Source organism: Aquarana catesbeiana, linkage group LG01 (assembly GCF_042186555.1).
Source record: "Aquarana catesbeiana isolate 2022-GZ linkage group LG01, ASM4218655v1, whole genome shotgun sequence".
NCBI lineage: Eukaryota > Metazoa > Chordata > Amphibia > Anura > Ranidae > Aquarana > Aquarana catesbeiana.
In genome coordinates this window covers 809,641,646-809,658,879 of record NC_133324.1, presented here as the reverse complement: position 1 = coordinate 809,658,879, position 17,234 = coordinate 809,641,646, and the positions used below count along the sequence as shown (strand labels likewise).

The 17,234-nt window shown below is 41.2% G+C and overlaps 1 protein-coding gene across 5 annotated transcripts in view; it reads right to left on the bottom strand.

The window, feature by feature from the left end:
* Window positions 1–645: 645 nt before the first annotated feature.
* The window catches only part of MTUS1 (microtubule associated scaffold protein 1), a 335,192-nt gene continuing 318,603 nt past the window's right edge, over window positions 646–17,234 (bottom strand). For 4 of the 5 annotated variants that reach the window (XM_073607998.1, XM_073608014.1, XM_073608021.1 and 1 more), the window contains 7 exons: window positions 12,653–12,867; window positions 11,155–11,260; window positions 10,667–10,740; window positions 10,479–10,577; window positions 9,657–9,773; window positions 3,401–3,498; window positions 646–2,535 (listed from right to left, as the gene is read on the bottom strand). In XM_073607998.1, the coding sequence (XP_073464099.1) occupies window positions 2,319–2,535; window positions 3,401–3,498; window positions 9,657–9,773; window positions 10,479–10,577; window positions 10,667–10,740; window positions 11,155–11,260; window positions 12,653–12,867 (926 nt within the window). In that variant the 3' untranslated portion in view covers window positions 646–2,318. The remainder of the gene's footprint in view (window positions 2,536–3,400; window positions 3,499–9,656; window positions 9,774–10,478; window positions 10,578–10,666; window positions 10,741–11,154; window positions 11,261–12,652; window positions 12,868–17,234) is intronic. The other variant, XM_073608006.1, reaches the window with a different exon arrangement.

The window sequence follows — 17,234 nt, the reverse complement described above, 5'->3', positions numbered from 1 at the left end:
GTTTCAGATCAGTGATTCACCAATATGTCTGCTCTGGAGCATGCACCTTTAAAGTGATAAAGGTTCGGGTTTAAAAAAAATAAAAAAATACATGCCATACTTACCTCCACTGTGCAGCTCCTTTTGCACAGAGTGGCCCCAAACCTGCTCTTCTGGGGTCTCTTGGCGGCTCCATCAGCTCCTCCCCACATCAGATAACCCCCTGGGAGAAGAGCTCTCCCGGGGGGTTACCTTGCGGGTGCGCTCCCAAGTCCAATGCAGGATTCGGCCTGGCGCTCGCGTCATTGGATTTGATTGACAGCAGGGGGAGCCAATGGTTGAGCTGCTATCAATCTATCCAATCAACAGCCAAGAACCCTGAGCAGAGAGACAGCGCATCCCCGTGGGACAAGTTCGAGGGTTCAGGTAAGTAAAACAGGGGGCTGGGGGGCCGGTCCCTGACAGGTGTTTTTTCACCTTAATGCATAGGATGTATTAAGGTGAAAAAACACGAACCTTTACAACCCCTTTAAGAATAACACCACAATGACAAGCCCCCCATTTCTCTCTTGAACTTTCAATGTACTAAACATTGGGCAGTTGTACATCATTTGAAGCATAGGATAACAATGCACAAGAAAAATGACTCAACAGAACAGAACTGTATGAAGTAAATTACTGCACCAATAAATTTATTTTCTTATTACATGTCAGAATATATTTCCATCATTACAAACCAAGCAACTACAGGATTTATTATTTCTTTTTACATCTAAGTTTGCTAGAAGCTACACACATTTGAATGATGCAGATGAAAACAGATAAAACAAAATACACAAAATTTATCCTGTGCCCATATTTTTCCTATCAGTGACCACATCAAAGTCCTATAATCAGAAAGACGGAACAGGGGTACAAACCAATACAAATTGGTGACAGCCCTGAACTGTCTTTCACAGAAAGCCCAGTGGCAGTATGAGCAGGACTTCAATGCCTAAAAAGTGAACACAAAACAAAAGCATTAACAACAGAAAACCGATTTTTGCTGGGTAATAAAACTCTTTGGAAATTTTTTTGGAAACTCTGCAAACAATTTAAACTAAACCGCACTGCAATAAATTGTAAGGTCAACAGGAGGTAAAACGTAACACAAGTCTGACCGTTCTTGCAGGTCTTCTTTTTGCTGAAAATTTGGAAGAGATGAGCTACATTAAATAGTATACAAGCCTTCCTCCTGCTTTATATTCCGGTCTCGGACAAAGTTGACCTTATTGTAAGGCAAATACAGACTTCTTTAATTAAGCAATGTACAAACTAACTATTGATTGCCAGCATCCAGAATTAATCTTTTACTGATTAACTCCAGTAAACTGAATCAAATTGGTTGCTGGGGGTTATTGCACATAACTGCAGTTATTAAATTAGCCTGTTAGTGGCAGTTCCCCTTATATATGGTCTTTTGATGCATGAACCTTTCAGGGTGTCAGTTTGACACCAATAAATGAACTTTTAACTGCTGCAAAGACACAAACTTGATACAGATAATTTTACAAATACACCATGTGATGCCTTTTGCATAGACCCGAAAAGTAACGTCATGTAGCAGATGTTCAGCACAGTAGAAGTGCAGAGTGTTTATTTAACAGACTCAAACACATCATTTTTACATTTTAAAGACCAAGACAGTCACGGAGGTACAACAGGAAGGCCCAAAAACCTTACTAGTGTTCTGATGCTTCCATAGAAAGGTTCACAACAGGAATAGTCAACAATGTATTCTGCTGAGTTCCTAAAGCAGTAACACGGTTTCTTTGAAATACAGACATGTTTCATGGATATAGTTCTGTACAAAAGACAGAAAAAAACAAACCCCTAACAAAACAAACACACAGGCAGCATGAGACACACGATTCAGGTGTGTTACCATCCATCTCATTCACTTTACAACCACCCCATCCAAGGGGAGAAAAAAGAATTACAGGTGATAAAGAAACTATAGAAAGTTTGTGATCTTTTATCTACAAGCCCTGAGCTTTTTTCCCTATATACTCGCTGTAGGTGAAAAAAGGCAAAAACGCAAGAACGACTGTATCTTGCTAGGTAAGTGCTTTGTGCAACAATGTTCATTTCCCAGTCCAAAGTCTTCTCTTTAGATTAAAGAGCAACAAGAATAAGTCGCCCCTTCATTTCCAGTAGGTCGAAGAAGACTTCTCCCAAATTCCAGTTGTGTGTAATGGTTAGATAGCTAATATAGCTTTTATTTTCCACTGTACAAATCCAAAGCAAGCTCACCGCTATGTCCTGAAATGTTTCGGTGAAGTCTAACCATTGTAGGGGTGTCATCTGGGTGACACGGTTGGGCTGGAAAAGGTGCCCGAGTTCCGTGAAGGGTGAAATGGGATTCCGGGGGAGGATGGAGACAATTTTTTAGGACTGCATAGATCACCATTGTGCAACTTCCATAGGAGCTCTTCATTTTCCATCGAGAGCCGCTTGTTCGCTTTGGACTCTTTGTCTAGAGATCGCTGCAGAACCTCCTGCTCCGTAGAAAGCTGCCTACAATGGCAAAATTTGTAAATCAATTTTGTGTACGGACATAAACAGGGAAAAAAATTAAATTATAAGATGAAAGCTGGATGACAAATCTGTTATAGTGGTATAGCTGGTTTCTGGCATATTAAAACCTATGCAGACAGCATGGATTTTTTTTTCTTTAAGCAATCTCTATGGCTAACCCCAGCCTTACTTCACTATTTGGTAAGCCACTGAACTGGAACAAGTATGCAGCCAGTGAAGTATAGGAACATAAGAGATAAACAATCATTCCCAAGCAGTGACTCTGTGTCCAACTAATAAAGCTAGGATGAAAACGACAGCTCCAATATTTCTATCTTTACAGTTTCCCTTTACGCAACATTTAGTCGGCAGATTTTTCCATTTGTAAAAACGTTAAATATAACATACATATACGTAAGGGATTAATATATGGCCTGTGAAATGTCTGCTATTGGTCAGAAGGTAAAAGGAGCAGATCTCACTGGCATGTCACATTAGAAAGGAAATTGAGATCTTCATAAGTGCAGAAATAATCAGGTGATAAAATCACGCAACTCTAGAAGTAGTTACAGAAGTAGTTCTCATAATGCTGCTTTGCCAATTGTTCAGATCCTTGCCAAAATATTAATAGGTTTATAAAATTTCTTAGAAATGTCTGCAATATAAACTCACTATAAACACACCAAAGATGTTAAGAAAAATATAAGTGTGTAAATCGCCCCCATTATAATCACTCTCAACTTGGACTCTATACTGAAGATCATGCACTTATCTCTACCTATGCCAACAATCCACTGAGTACATAAAGTAAAATGAATTGGGATCAGTCAGCTACTGTGCACTACAAACCAGATCAATATTTTACCTTGAGATCGCTATGTGATTCGCCATACGAGCTTTAAGATCCTCATTCTCCTGCTGGCATTTGTTCAGCCTTTCTACCAGAATTGTATTAGTCTCCACCTAAAGAAAAATGAACATATCTTAAATGCAGGACCTGCCGTGTCAACTATAAACAGGATCTTGTGTTTGAAAAGGGCATTAGATTGCCACGTGCAAGTCCAATTACATAAACTAAATATTCATTCATTGTTCCCGGATATATGGGCGGAGAAGCATAAGCACACAAAGAAAACAACAAGTAAATGTCACGGCAAGACCAAAGGAACAAATTGAGTGAAATCCTGCATGGATGACACTCCCAACTGTATGCTGGAGAAGCGTGTGTTTTTGTAGGTCCGTGAACTGCAGGAATACTCAGTTTTATTATTATTGCACTCACAGACAGCCACGCAGGGAATGGGTTCCTTTTACAGGTCCAGAATAACTTTAATACAAGGAACAAGGCAGTACTATACTTTACACTGCTGTGGAGGACAGTCTCATTTACAGTTAGCAAGCCATTTGTAGCATGCACATGACATCATCAAATAGAAATACCAACACTATGAGATCAACGATAGAACACCAATAATAGTACGAGGGACAAGCAGGTGCCACTACTGAACACACTTCTAATGCAAACAGGCAGGGGGAAATGCATATACTTGCTTACTTTCAAAGTGCGTGATGAATCATGTACAAAACATTTTATAATCCCCAGGTGACAGAAAATATTTAGTGTTGTACAATGTCTAACATGAATACCAAAAAGAATGGAAAAATAGTAAACCCTACACACTCTACTAAAGGAAGATGAGACACCAGACCCAACAATGCAGACGAGCTGAAGGCCGCTATGAAAGCAGTCTGGGCTTCCATAACACCTCAGCAGTGCCACAAAATGATCGCTTCCATGCCACACCGCTTTGATGAGGTAATTCATGCAAAAGGAACCCCAACCAAGAATTGCGTGCATACTATACTGTACATGGCGATGCTTTTCAGTAAGCCAACATCTCTGTATTAAAAATCTTTTTTTATTGGTCTTATGTAATCTAATTTTCTGAGATACTGAATTTGGGGTTTTCACTAGCTGTAAGCCAGAATCATCAAAATTAAAAGAAAGAAATGCTTGAAATATATCACTCTGTGTGTAACGCATCTATAACCCATATGATTTTCACTTTTTGAATTTAAATGAACTTTTTGATGATATTCTATTTTTTTTTTTTTTTAGATGCACCTGTATTTCATTGATTTTTTGCCAGGGACATTTTATGACTTCTGTGAACATCACAGATTGGTACCTGCTTGTCCCCATTTTGCCAGTGCATCCAAGTTTTTTACCTTTTGATGTGGGGACTCCACACACTACCAGTTGTGGCCCTGCCTTTGGGCCTCTGATCTGTATCTCTGGTGTTCACCAAGGTGCTAGCCTTAGCCAGCTCTAGCTTTCCAGTCCGGTCCTTCAACTCTCCACTCTTGCATAACAGTCTGGATGTTTTCCTTCAAGGAAGTTCTATTAGCCCAGTTTCACTCCAGACCTCTACAGTGCAACATTCTGTTGCCATGTGACAAAAAACAATTGTGTCCCTGGACAGATTGATTTATTTGCAACTGAGGACCAGGTTGCTGTTTGCCTGGTGGCTCAGGAAGCTAGCTCTGGTATCAGGGATGTCCTTCCTTCCCATCTTCTTAAAGATCCTTATGACAGATGCCAGCCTTTCGAACTGGGGGAGAGTTTAGGCCACCTTGTCAGTGCAGGGGACTTGGTCAGTGGAGGAGTCTGTTCTTCCAATCAGCATCTTCCAAATTCTGATTTCAGAATTCATTATCTCAAAAATAAATAAAAAATATAATGCTGCACTTGCATAAAAAGGTTTAATTCAGGTTTAAATTTGTTAGCCAAGTCCATCAAAACTTTCTAGTGCATCCAAACACTACCCACTCTCCAGACTGACAATGCTGCTGTCCAAGGGTAATCCCATTGCTCCGCCATCCAGATTGGAGCTGCCCTTAGATGAGGGGTGTGTAAGAGGGGAGGTACCTCTGTCCCTTAAGGGACTCCAAGAAAGCAATTTTATGGCGAGTACAAAAATCTAATTTTCTCTTAAACGTCCAATGAGGGACATAAGAATTCTTAGACTCTCAGAACATGCAAAAGCAGTCCAACAGAGGGGAAGGGTAACTGCTGTTAACTAACTGCATTCCCTCCATCTGGATCCTGAAAAGCAGACAATGTAGGCATTTCAGAGGAGGAATGGCATAGATGAGACTCCACTGATCCCACTGAGCATCCAGTGCTTTTGCTAGACAATCACTGTACCTGCAGACAAAATTGTCCAGTTATCAAACCTGGTGGTCCACACTGGGCATAACCCTCCTACAATACACGTCCTGGAACCAACCACCTGGTGTAGGGACCACTCCCCTGGGTCCGGGTGCTGTTGATTGACAAAATGTGCCTGTTAATTGTCAGCACCTGGTAGAAGTGGGACCACCTGCCTTGGACAGGATCTGAATTGTCTTTCTTGTGGGAACGACACTTCTAGTTCCTTACTGATGGTTGATGCACTTCATCAACATGGAGCTGTCCAACTCAATTTGGACAGGATGGTCCAACCATGCAGAGACAACCAAATCAGAATTTGGAAGATGCTGATTGGAAGAACAGACTCCTCCACTGACCAAGTCCCCTGCACTGACAAGGTGGCCTAAACTCTCCCCCAGTTCGAAAGGCTGGCATCTGTCATAAGGATCTTTAAGAAGATGGGAAGGAAGGACATCCCTGATACCAGAGCTAGCTTCCTGAGCCACCAGGCAAACAGCAACCTGGTCCTCAGTTGCAAATAAATCAATCTGTCCAGGGACACAATTGTTTTTTGTCACATGGCAACAGAATGTTGCACTGTAGAGGTCTGGAGTGAAACTGGGCTAATAGAACTTCCTTGAAGGAAAACATCCAGACTGTTATGCAAGAGTGGAGAGTTGAAGGACCGGACTGGAAAGCTAGAGCTGGCTAAGGCTAGCACCTTGGTGAACACCAGAGATACAGATCAGAGGCCCAAAGGCAGGGCCACAACTGGTAGTGTGTGGAGTCCCCACATCAAAAGGTAAAAAACTTGGATGCACTGGCAAAATGGGGACAAGCAGGTACCAATCTGTGATGTTCACAGAAGTCATAAAATGTCCCTGGCAAAAAATCAATGAAATACAGGTGCATCTAAAAAAAAAAAAAAAATAGAATATCATCAAAAAGTTCATTTAAATTCAAAAAGTGAAAATCATATGGGTTATAGATGCGTTACACACAGAGTGATATATTTCAAGCATTTCTTTCTTTTAATTTTGATGATTCTGGCTTACAGCTAGTGAAAACCCCAAATTCAGTATCTCAGAAAATTAGATTACATAAGACCAATAAAAAAAGATTTTTAATACAGAGATGTTGGCTTACTGAAAAGCATCGCCATGTACAGTATAGTATGCACGCAATTCTTGGTTGGGGTTCCTTTTGCATGAATTACCTCATCAAAGCGGTGTGGCATGGAAGCGATCATTTTGTGGCACTGCTGAGGTGTTATGGAAGCCCAGACTGCTTTCATAGCGGCCTTCAGCTCGTCTGCATTGTTGGGTCTGGTGTCTCATCTTCCTTTTGACAATACCCCACAGATTCTCTATGAGGTTTAGGTCAGGCGAGTTTACTGGCCAATCTAGCACAGTGATACCATGATCATTAAACCAGTTATTGGTACATTTGGCATTGTGGGCAGGTGCCAAGTCCTGCTGGAAAACAAAATCAGCATCGCCATAAAGATGGGTCAGCAGAGGGAAGCATGAAGTGCTCTAGAATTTCCTGGTAGAGGGCTGCAATGACTTTGGACTTGATAAAAACACAGTGGACCAACACCAGCAGATAACATGGCTCGCCAAATCATTAATGTGGGAACTTCACACAGGACCTCATGCAACTTAGATTCTGTGTCTCTCCACTCTTCCTCCAGACTCTGGGACCTTAATTTCCGAATTAAATGCAAAATTTTCCACAGTCCACGATGATTTGGGGAGCCATGTCTTCTGCTGGTGTTGGTCCACTGTGTTTTATTAAGTACAAAGTCAGTGCAGCACTCTACCAGGAAATTCTAGAGCACTTCATGCTTCCCTCTGCTGACCAGCTTTATGGAGATGTTGATATCATTTTCCAGCAGGACTTGGCACCTGCCCACACTGGCAAAAGTACCAATACCTGATTTATTGATAATGGTATCGCTGTGCTTGATTGGCCAGCAAAATTGCCTGACCTAAACCCCATAGAGAATCTGTGGGGTATGGTCAAGAGGAAGATGAGAGACACCAGACCCAACAATGCAAACAAGCTGAAGGCCGCCATCAAAAGCAAACTGGGCTTCCATACCACCTCAGCAGTGCCACAGGCTGATCGCTTCCATGGCACACTGCATTGATGGAGTACTGAGTGCATACTATACTGGACATACTTTTCAGTAAGCCAACATTTCTGTATTAAAAATCCTTTTTTTTAATTGGTCTTATGTAATATTCTAATTTTAGCTTATAAATCTTTTTACATTAAAATACTGCCACTATATACCTTTTTGTCTGATCTGTATACCAGAGTCACGTGATAAACTGCAGGGTCCGCCTGAGTGTTCAGGTAGGAGATTTCCACTATAGCCTGTGTCCTCATGCTGTTATAGGAGGCGGATCATCTATCAAGATGCGACATCCCACCCACTGTGCTTTTTTTTTAGTTACTGGGCATGGAGGAGGGAGGAACTGGGCTGTCATTTAGGATCTGTATACACGCCCACACGTGATTCATGTGACCTGAAAAGCTCACCAAACTGAGCATGTGCAGGGGGACCACTATCAGGCCTTGCACGGAGAGACCCTGCAGAAGGAGGAGGATCTGTGCATACAGGATCAAAGAGCCTTTTTACACAATACAGAGGATTAACCCCTTAGGTTCTACAGTGAGAGAGTATAACAAGCATGCTATTCTGCATATACAGACAGATTTTACTGCTATGGGTTTACTACCACTAACTTTTTGATGATATTCAAATTTTTTGAGCTGCACCTGTATATGGTGGGTTCCATTTGGAATTTCTGAATTCAAATGGAGACTATCAATACTTTGTGATCAAAGATTGAACAAATACCCCCTTTTTGGTATGAGAACAAGTTGGACTAAAACTCCTGGAACCATTCTGCCACAGCAACTGGGGCAATGACACTGAGCTAGAAAACCAGAGGCACAAGGGAGCCCTCACATAGTGAGTAGGAAGAAGGGAACATTAAAATCACCTCAGCTCTGGACAGATAACTTAAAAAGGATTCCACAGACTTACAGGCTTGACCTGAATAGCTGAGTTCTGTGTGAACTGGAACAGATAGGTAGTCACTGCCAACTCAAGGTCTGTAGGAGAGAAACCACCACTGTAGATAATGAACTAGGAACCTGCACAGCTTGGCTAACACTGGAGAGTGGACTAGGATTTTCATAACTGGCCTAAATCTACTAGTATCTGACAATAGAAACTCAACTCAAACTAATAGAAATTCAAGGCTGTCACAAAGACTACCATTGAAAAAAAAAAATAGGAAAACCCACACTCGTTTGCTAACTGGGTATACCTTCAAGGATTTTCAGTATCCCGCATAAACCCTCAGGCACTTGCTGGCTGACTGGGGAGTCTTCCAGGATTTTACTATCTGGCATGAATTCACCAGCAGCTGCTGATACAAGAAACAAACTTCCAAATGAACATAAAACCGCAAAACTAAAGAAAACACGTCCACCTTCCTGAGCACACTAGCAAAAACCTAGGCATGATGCCTTTGGGTGGGGTTATCCGGTACTGGGCAGTGTTTTTTTTTTGGTGCCAGTGTTCATTTCCTCTGTAGGCAGCAGAATAACCCTAACAGTCTAAGAATTCCTGTTTCCCTCAACGAACAAAAAAGAAATGCAGCTCACATCTTATATGCATATCAGTAATGGGCTTAATGAGTGCAGTTGCAGAAACTTAAATGGTGCAGAAATATTCCCCTTACACCCCCTCCCCCACTGCATTTCAGTGCTGTGATATGAACAGTCAACCCAGACATCAACTATATGTGTTACCGGCAAAAAAAAATGTATGTTATTCTTCAAGGGAAGAACAGAATGGTAGGGAATGTAAATGGTCCCTACCCAAAAGGAAACTGATGAAAACGCTTACCAATTTCTCGATCTGCATCAGTTTTTTGTCTTGTTGATGTAATTTCTCGTTTTTAATTTCCAAAACGGCCTTTAGACTCTCCAGCTCCTGTTCCAGATACATCACCTGGGGGTTCTTCTGCACAGAAGAAAGAAACTGGTTATTCCAACATAAGCATTGTAACCTTGATGATTATTACTTGCCAGAAGAGGTGATCTGCTGAGAAAGTTTGTTACTACATCTCTCCAGCGGGTCTAGAGAAATGGGAGTCTATGCAGATGAAGCCTCATCACCGAAAGAAAATCCCAAATAATGGGTTGTCCAACAGTAAAATGGGAAATCTTCCACTAGGGGCACTAGTTTTTGTGACAATCAGGGTTTCCCTCCTTTGGAGGGATTTCATTCTACTTTGTTTCGCCTATGGGACAGGAAGTGAAGAGAGTATCCCCAATGGGACACAGATGGCAAAACATGTGTCAGCAGGGATTATAACCCTCCCGTATTCTATCTAAAAAAAAATTAAAAAGTGTCTCAGTCTGTAACCAACAGTACTCCCATCATTCCTAAAATAGTACCCCTTACCTTATCCTGGTTGTACAAGAACACCTGAGCTAGTCTCCAAGGATCCTGTTGGATAACCAGCCAAGATGGAATGCCTCTGATACAGGTACCCTACTGCACAGTTCAGTCAGTTTATATCCAAGCATTTTTGCATCCACCACAGTAGCATACCGCAGGTCAATTAGACTATGCAGCAGCATGCCGTGTGGGGGGGAACAGGTCATATTGAACAACTACAGTATGTAGAGGGGATCAGGAAGGCATAACAGAGGCAATACTGACCTGGGTGTTTTTTTCTTTGGATTGTTTTCTTTGTTCTTCCTCAATTCTTAGTTTTTCCTTTAGAAATTCATTCTCCTGTTTCAGTTCCTCTATTTTTTTCTTGAGAAAGATGGAAAAGGAAATCTAGGTTTAGGTAATTTATCTACTTAAAAAAGTAGAAAAAGAGATGACATTTTTTTAATTCCAACCTCTAGCTCCGCTTGTTTTTCTTTAAAGGAGTCTTCCAAAACTTTATTCTCACGTTCTTGGCTGTCTTTCAGGTCTAGGGAAAACGAACATGTTACATAGGCAAAGATTGTCCCATATTTGATATAGTAAAACGATTGGAGAAGCAAATTTCTTTGGAACGAAAATAAAGATTTGAAGGGATGCACTGAAGAGCTAAACACAGTTGGGCTGCTACCTAGCCAATACATCATCCGTGGCATTTGGTGGTTAATGGTTTCTGGCATTTCTCTAGAATTATTCAAAAGTCAAGCTGCCCCATTCCAGCTATATCTACCACTAGCACTGAGAAAGATGACAGTTAATGCGATCCCACCGCTAAGTCCCCCTAGGCACAATCAGAATCATGCAAGAGTCAATGGTCTCTGTTCCACCAAGCGCTGATGTTGAATAAAAATATACTGACAAATAGGTGTGATTCATACTATCAGCATTAGATGAAATATCATACCTGTCAAGGACTTGTCATATTCGCTCTTTATGTGTTCTAGATCGTCAGCATGACTAGCTTCAGCTGCTAGCCTGTAGGCTTCATGAGTGCAATTCAGATCATCAACCTGTAAGCAGTAATACAAGACATTTCGATTTACCACATTTAAGTGTATGCACAGCTCAACCTTTTTTTCTTTGGATAGACAGGTTATTTGTCAACCCTATTAGTTTATTTTTTGCTGTCTCCCCATTCGGAAGATTTCCCTCAACTTCCTGTCCTGGAGACTGAGAGGCAATATTAGAGGAAATCTTACAAAAATATGCGGAAATCCCAGCACAGACAGTCACCACCAGAACATTTCTCACACCCGAGCAGAAAGACTTTCAGGCATTTTTATCTGAGTGTTTTACAGCGTTCTTGCAAGCATATACGAGTATTTCAGTGCATCAGAAGCGTTTTCCATGTGTATTCAAGCTTCAGGCATTTTTGTTTTAGGAAATAGAAAGCACTAGGGGGAGGAGATTAAAGGTAGAGAGCTGCTATTTGGCCAGAAAACGCGCATAAAAACACACGTCACGCATTCTGGCATGCTTCCATTGAAATCTATGCAGCCAAAAACACTCCAATCTGCCCAAAATGTAGCTCGGGTACTTAGCAACAGGTGTTACTGTACAAGTAAAAAATGCGAAAAGGGCCTATTGAAAACATTGTGATTTGGCTTGTTGAGTATTTCTGAGATTCGAGCATCAAAAAACTCAGGTGTGAATGGGACATTGCTCTGGTGACAATTAATGTTTTATATTAGGACCTGTCCATCAAGGGCAGGTAACGGGTAGATCGTGAACACATCTGATGATGACACGTGATCCCTGTGTCGAACAAGCATAGGGGAGGGGCCAGGAAGGAGCGAGAGACAGCTGAGCTGCCTATTGAGACGCACACCATACCCTCACGAAAAGTTATCATACCTGCCATGTTTAGGCGGTGCACTGACGCACTTATATATTGTGAGTACCCCTTTTGGGGAGAGTATCTATATCTTTTAATAAATTTTAAAACGGTATTATGTAGTTTTTTCTTCCCATCTATATACTCTTTACTGCATTGGAGCCTGGGATCCTGTGATCTACTTAGAACCCGGGGTGGTTCAGAAGCGTGGTTTGACTTTGTCTAGCGACTTGGTCAGCAGAGCTGCACCAGATTTTTCATTTTCCAGTTTTAAAATCAACTCCTGTGTGTTCTTCATACTGTCTTTTTATTAGGGGCTTGATAGCCAACTAGTGGAAAAAAAAAAAAAAAAAAGGGCGGCGCAGTCCGGGGACCTTTGAGCTCTTCCATGTTGTCCAGTTAGATCTCCAACTCCCAAAAGTTGCCTACACCTGTTTTAGATTTTCCCTCACTTTCTGTCTTGGTAACAATGATCTCTAGAACAAATAGAAACAAGTTTCCACAGCAAAGGTCACAGAAAGCATTAAATAATTGGAAACGGTGGTCTCATCCCCCAAGCAAAGTTTACCTTCTCCTGAAGCTCATTCTTGTACTTCTCGGCTTCCTCAATGAAGATGGTCTGTAGTTTTTCGCACTCTCCTGTGTAGAACTGCTTGAGCTTCTCCTCCAGGTCAGACAATTCAGCAATGTGCTCATCTTTCACTTTTTGTAAGATACCCTCATAAGCAATCAGCAGGTCATTCTTCTCCTTTTCTAATGTCTCACAGGTACTGGATGCAGATACTGCACAAAACAAAGGCAAGATTAAAGCTGAAATCTATTTACGGTAAACATTTTTAGGTGTAAGCCCATGGATATTCCTTCTCAAGAAAAGAAAAAAAAACAAAGCAAAAAAACCCCGAAAAAAAACACATTACAAGGAGTATGTGAATGTTGACCTTCATAGGATCTTCATCTATACATGCTTAATCATTCGCTTTATGGTAATTTGTTCAGCCTAAAGTAAACCTAGATAAGAAACGGAAACACTCCAAGTAAGCTCACTATGTGTGAAATGCATTAGAAGGAGCCCCGATGGGTGTTCTGCGGTCTTGGAGCTACATTAAACCCCAACAGTGAATTTCCATAATTGAACTTGCATGGATGTTGGGTGTATAGACAATATGAACTTTGTGCCGAGCTGCGGTGAACTTCTCTGCACCAAGTAAACCTGGGTTCTGTTGCTTCTGAAAACAGGCAGACCTTTTGCTGACTTCAATAATTTACACTATGTTACCAAAAGTATCGCGACGTCTGCCTTTACACGCACATTAAGTTTATTGAGTTGGCCCACCCTTTGCATCTAGAACAGCTTCAACTCTTCTGGAAAGACTGTCCACAAGGTTTAGGAGTGTGTCTATGGGAATGTTTGACTATTCATCCAGAAGCACATTTGTGAGATTAGGCACTGATATGGATGAGAAGGCCTGGCTCACAGTCTCCCCTCTAATTCATTCCAAAAGGTGTTCTATCGGGTTGAGGTCAGGACTTTGCGCAGGCCAATCAAGTTCCTCCACCCCAAACTCCCTCTTCCATGTTTTAATGCACCTTGCTTTGTGCACTGGTCCAAATAATTCAGTGGAGGGGGCATTAAGGTGTGGTGGTGTTTTTCAGGGGTTGGGCTTGGCCCCTTAGTTCCAGTGAAGGGAACTCTTAAGGTGTCAGCATACCAAGACATTTGGACAATTGCACGCTTCCAACTTTGTGGGAACAGTTTGAAGATGGCCCCTTCCTGTTCCAAAATGATTGCACAAAGCAAGATCCATAGAGACATGGATGAGCAAGTTTGGGGTGGGGGGAACTTGACTGGCCTGCACAGTGTCCTGACCTCAACCCGATAGAAAGCGGAGACTGCGAGCCAGGCCTTCTCATCCACATCAATGCTCGCCCTTACAAATGCGCTTCTGGAAGAATGGTCAAACATTCCCACTGACACACTCCTAAACCTTGTGGACAGCCTTCCCAGAAGAGTTGAAGCTGTTATAGCTGCAAAGGGTAGGCCAACTCAATATTGAACCCTACGGACTAAGACTGGGATGTCATTAAAGTTCATGCGTGTGTAAAGGCAGGCTTCCCAATACTCTTGGTAAAATAGTGTAAGCCACTCATCATAAGTAAGCAGATCACCACAGTTTGGCATAGTCACAATTTATCTGCATGCTGGTTTGGAGTCAGTGACAGTAGTGAAGCAAGAGCAGAATAACCACTGGGCAGCAAGCATTTTCAGAAGGTCAGAGAGGTTTTGACTGGTTTATCTTAGCAAACAAGTGTCCAGCTCCCCTTGTACTTGGCCATTCTTTTGTGGCTCAGCGGGACATTTGTTTTTCACTTTACATGTGCATAAATTATTCAGTAAAAGGCTGATGAACCATTTATTTTCTAATGTGCATTATCGACTTATTCCTGTACAAAAGACTGAAATGGTTCAAAGATTAACTGATTAGTACTCTTGCTATGCAGGCTCCTAGGTCCAAATCTAATCATTGACACTATCTGCAAGGAGTTTGTATGTTTCCTCCAGGTGCTTAGATTTCCTTCTACATTTCAAAAATATACTTGAAGACCAGCTGGTTTTGTAGGTGGTAGCTTCTTTAAGGGGGCAGGGACTGAGGTGAATAATTTGGGTTCAATAATTTGGCCCTATAACTACTGGAAACTTATGCCGGACATACACGGTTGTAATCTTGGCCAGTTCAGCAGGAAGCAGCCAAGATTTGAACTGTTAATGGGCAGAATGAATGTACCAAGTTGATCAATCAACTTGGGAACATCCAACCTGTCGGATTCTCTTGAGGAGAATGCTAGCTGCTGCTTTAGCCGCTAGCAATCACTGACTTCTCCCGGAGGGGATGGCTTTCCCCGTCTGCCCCCACACCGGGAGAAGACACTTGCAGATTCCCCTGTCAGCACCGCCTGTGTTGATGGGGGAATCACGCTTGCAAGCAGTAGTTGCAGGAAAGAAATTTGCAGTGTTTGGCCTGCCTTAGCCAAAAGAATCCGACGTTCAGAGGACACCGTTTGAGATTTTAGCTTCCTATAGGATGACCCTCCATGTCACACATGGATTCAACTGCATGTAAGGTTTGCAAGGCCTCAATTATCACAATATCAAAGTAGATGTTGCTTTTCTGAATACAAAAGGAGTGTAAAAAGCTTTCTTGCAAATTGATCTTCATTATGATCAAAACACCACCTCATTAATGGTGACAATACAATAAATTAAGATGTATTTGAGTCTGTTGATTATTTGCAGACATACAAAATAAAAACTCTCAACATAAATGTGGCAAAGGACTGTATGTTCTATGCACAAGTTATCCATATCTTCAGTCAGTTCACTTGTAAGGACTTGTCTATATATAGCAGTCAATGCATAGAATGGAATTTACCGGCGAATAATTGCCTTGCAGCAGCAATGAGTGCATTTGTGTCAAGAAAAATTCTAAGTAAACATAAAACACCATTTTCATCACAAACATTCAATGAAAGCCTACTATATATATTTTTAAGCTTTGCTGTGCTCTATTAAGGGTAGCCCTCTTTTATATTAAAATCTCCATTACCCCCTGCACAGCAGTCGAAAATTCCCAGCCAGAGAGTAAGATCACCAATGCTAGTTAGTGCAAAATAATGCCAGAATGTAGAATTTTCCTTATTGACTTCACGAAGAAATATGGCAAGCAGCAGTGATTGATGAGCATAGGGTGAAAACACCAGGATTTAAACCTGTCACAAAATTGGAGAATTCCACCACGTGACACTACCTAGGGATGACCTTCAGTAAAATTGCAAGTCCATCAATCAACAGACCCAGAGATTTGATCACCTGAACCTCTATACAGAGGCTGAGTTTGAACCTCACCACTTTCTGTAGTGTTCAGCTCAATTCTTACCAAAAACTGACACCCCTTCCCCATTCATCAGTTCTTTAATGCAGATGGGTGGCTTCTCTGAATATGGACACTCAGTAGATGGGTGCAGCCAACCTACTTATAACTATATATGGCTATATTTTTGTACCTTTCCCCATAATTTAGGCAATTTTGAGCTGCAATAAACATTTTACATAAAGCAACAATTTTTAAGCCTTGAAAATGGTCTATTGATTGACTTGACATTTTGTTTGCACTTAAGCAAATCCTACTTATGCATTTTGATAACACGCTCAAATATTGTATTTATTAAGGCCTAATTAAGTTCTTCTAGCGAAACAGCTATTCCTTCATTACTATGTGAACAGAGTACATTGAACATAGTAAACACAAGTGCACAGGAGAGGAATAGGTCTGTCCCTTTTAATGCGTTTGTTTTTGTCAGATGAAAAAAATCCCGCAATACAAACTCCAGCTATTAATAAAATATCCTCTTCCTGAGGCAGCACATAGTGGGAAATTTAATTGAATTTGCTTCTTCATGTGAAGCAATAAGAACCTCTTTTGAAAAGAGACATTTGAGAACCTAAAATATATTTTATTACATTGCCAATCTGGGTTTGTTCAAGTTTTCACAGAATTCTTTTTTTTTATATCTCCTGATCCCCATTCTGTACAACACATGGCTCTACAGGAGGAGACAATCGAGTAAAGCTGGTTACACATTATACATTTTTTCCTTTATATTTACCTTCAACAATGTAGTGCAACTGGCCTGCTTGATTGTATACAATTTGAAAGTGCTGAGGTTTGACCTCATATGGTTTTGCTAAATCTAAAGGAAAGTTGTACAAGAAAATTGTACAGTGGGGACGGAAAGTATTCAGACCCCCTTAAATTTTTTACTCTTTGTTATATTGCAGCCATTTGCTAAAATCATTTATGTTAATTTTTTTTCCTCATTAATGTACACACAGCAACCCATATTGACAGAAAAACACAGAATTGTTGACATTTTTGCAGATTTATTAAAAACGAAAAACTGAAATATCACATGGTCCTAAGTATTCAGACCCTTTGCTCAGTATTACGTAGAAGCACCCTTTTGATCTAATACAGCTCAGAGTCTTTTTGGGAAAGATGCAACAAGTTTTTCACACCTGGATTTGGGGATCCTCTGCCATTCCTCCTTGCAGATCCTCTCCAGTTCTGTCAGGTTGGATGGTAAACGTTGGTGGA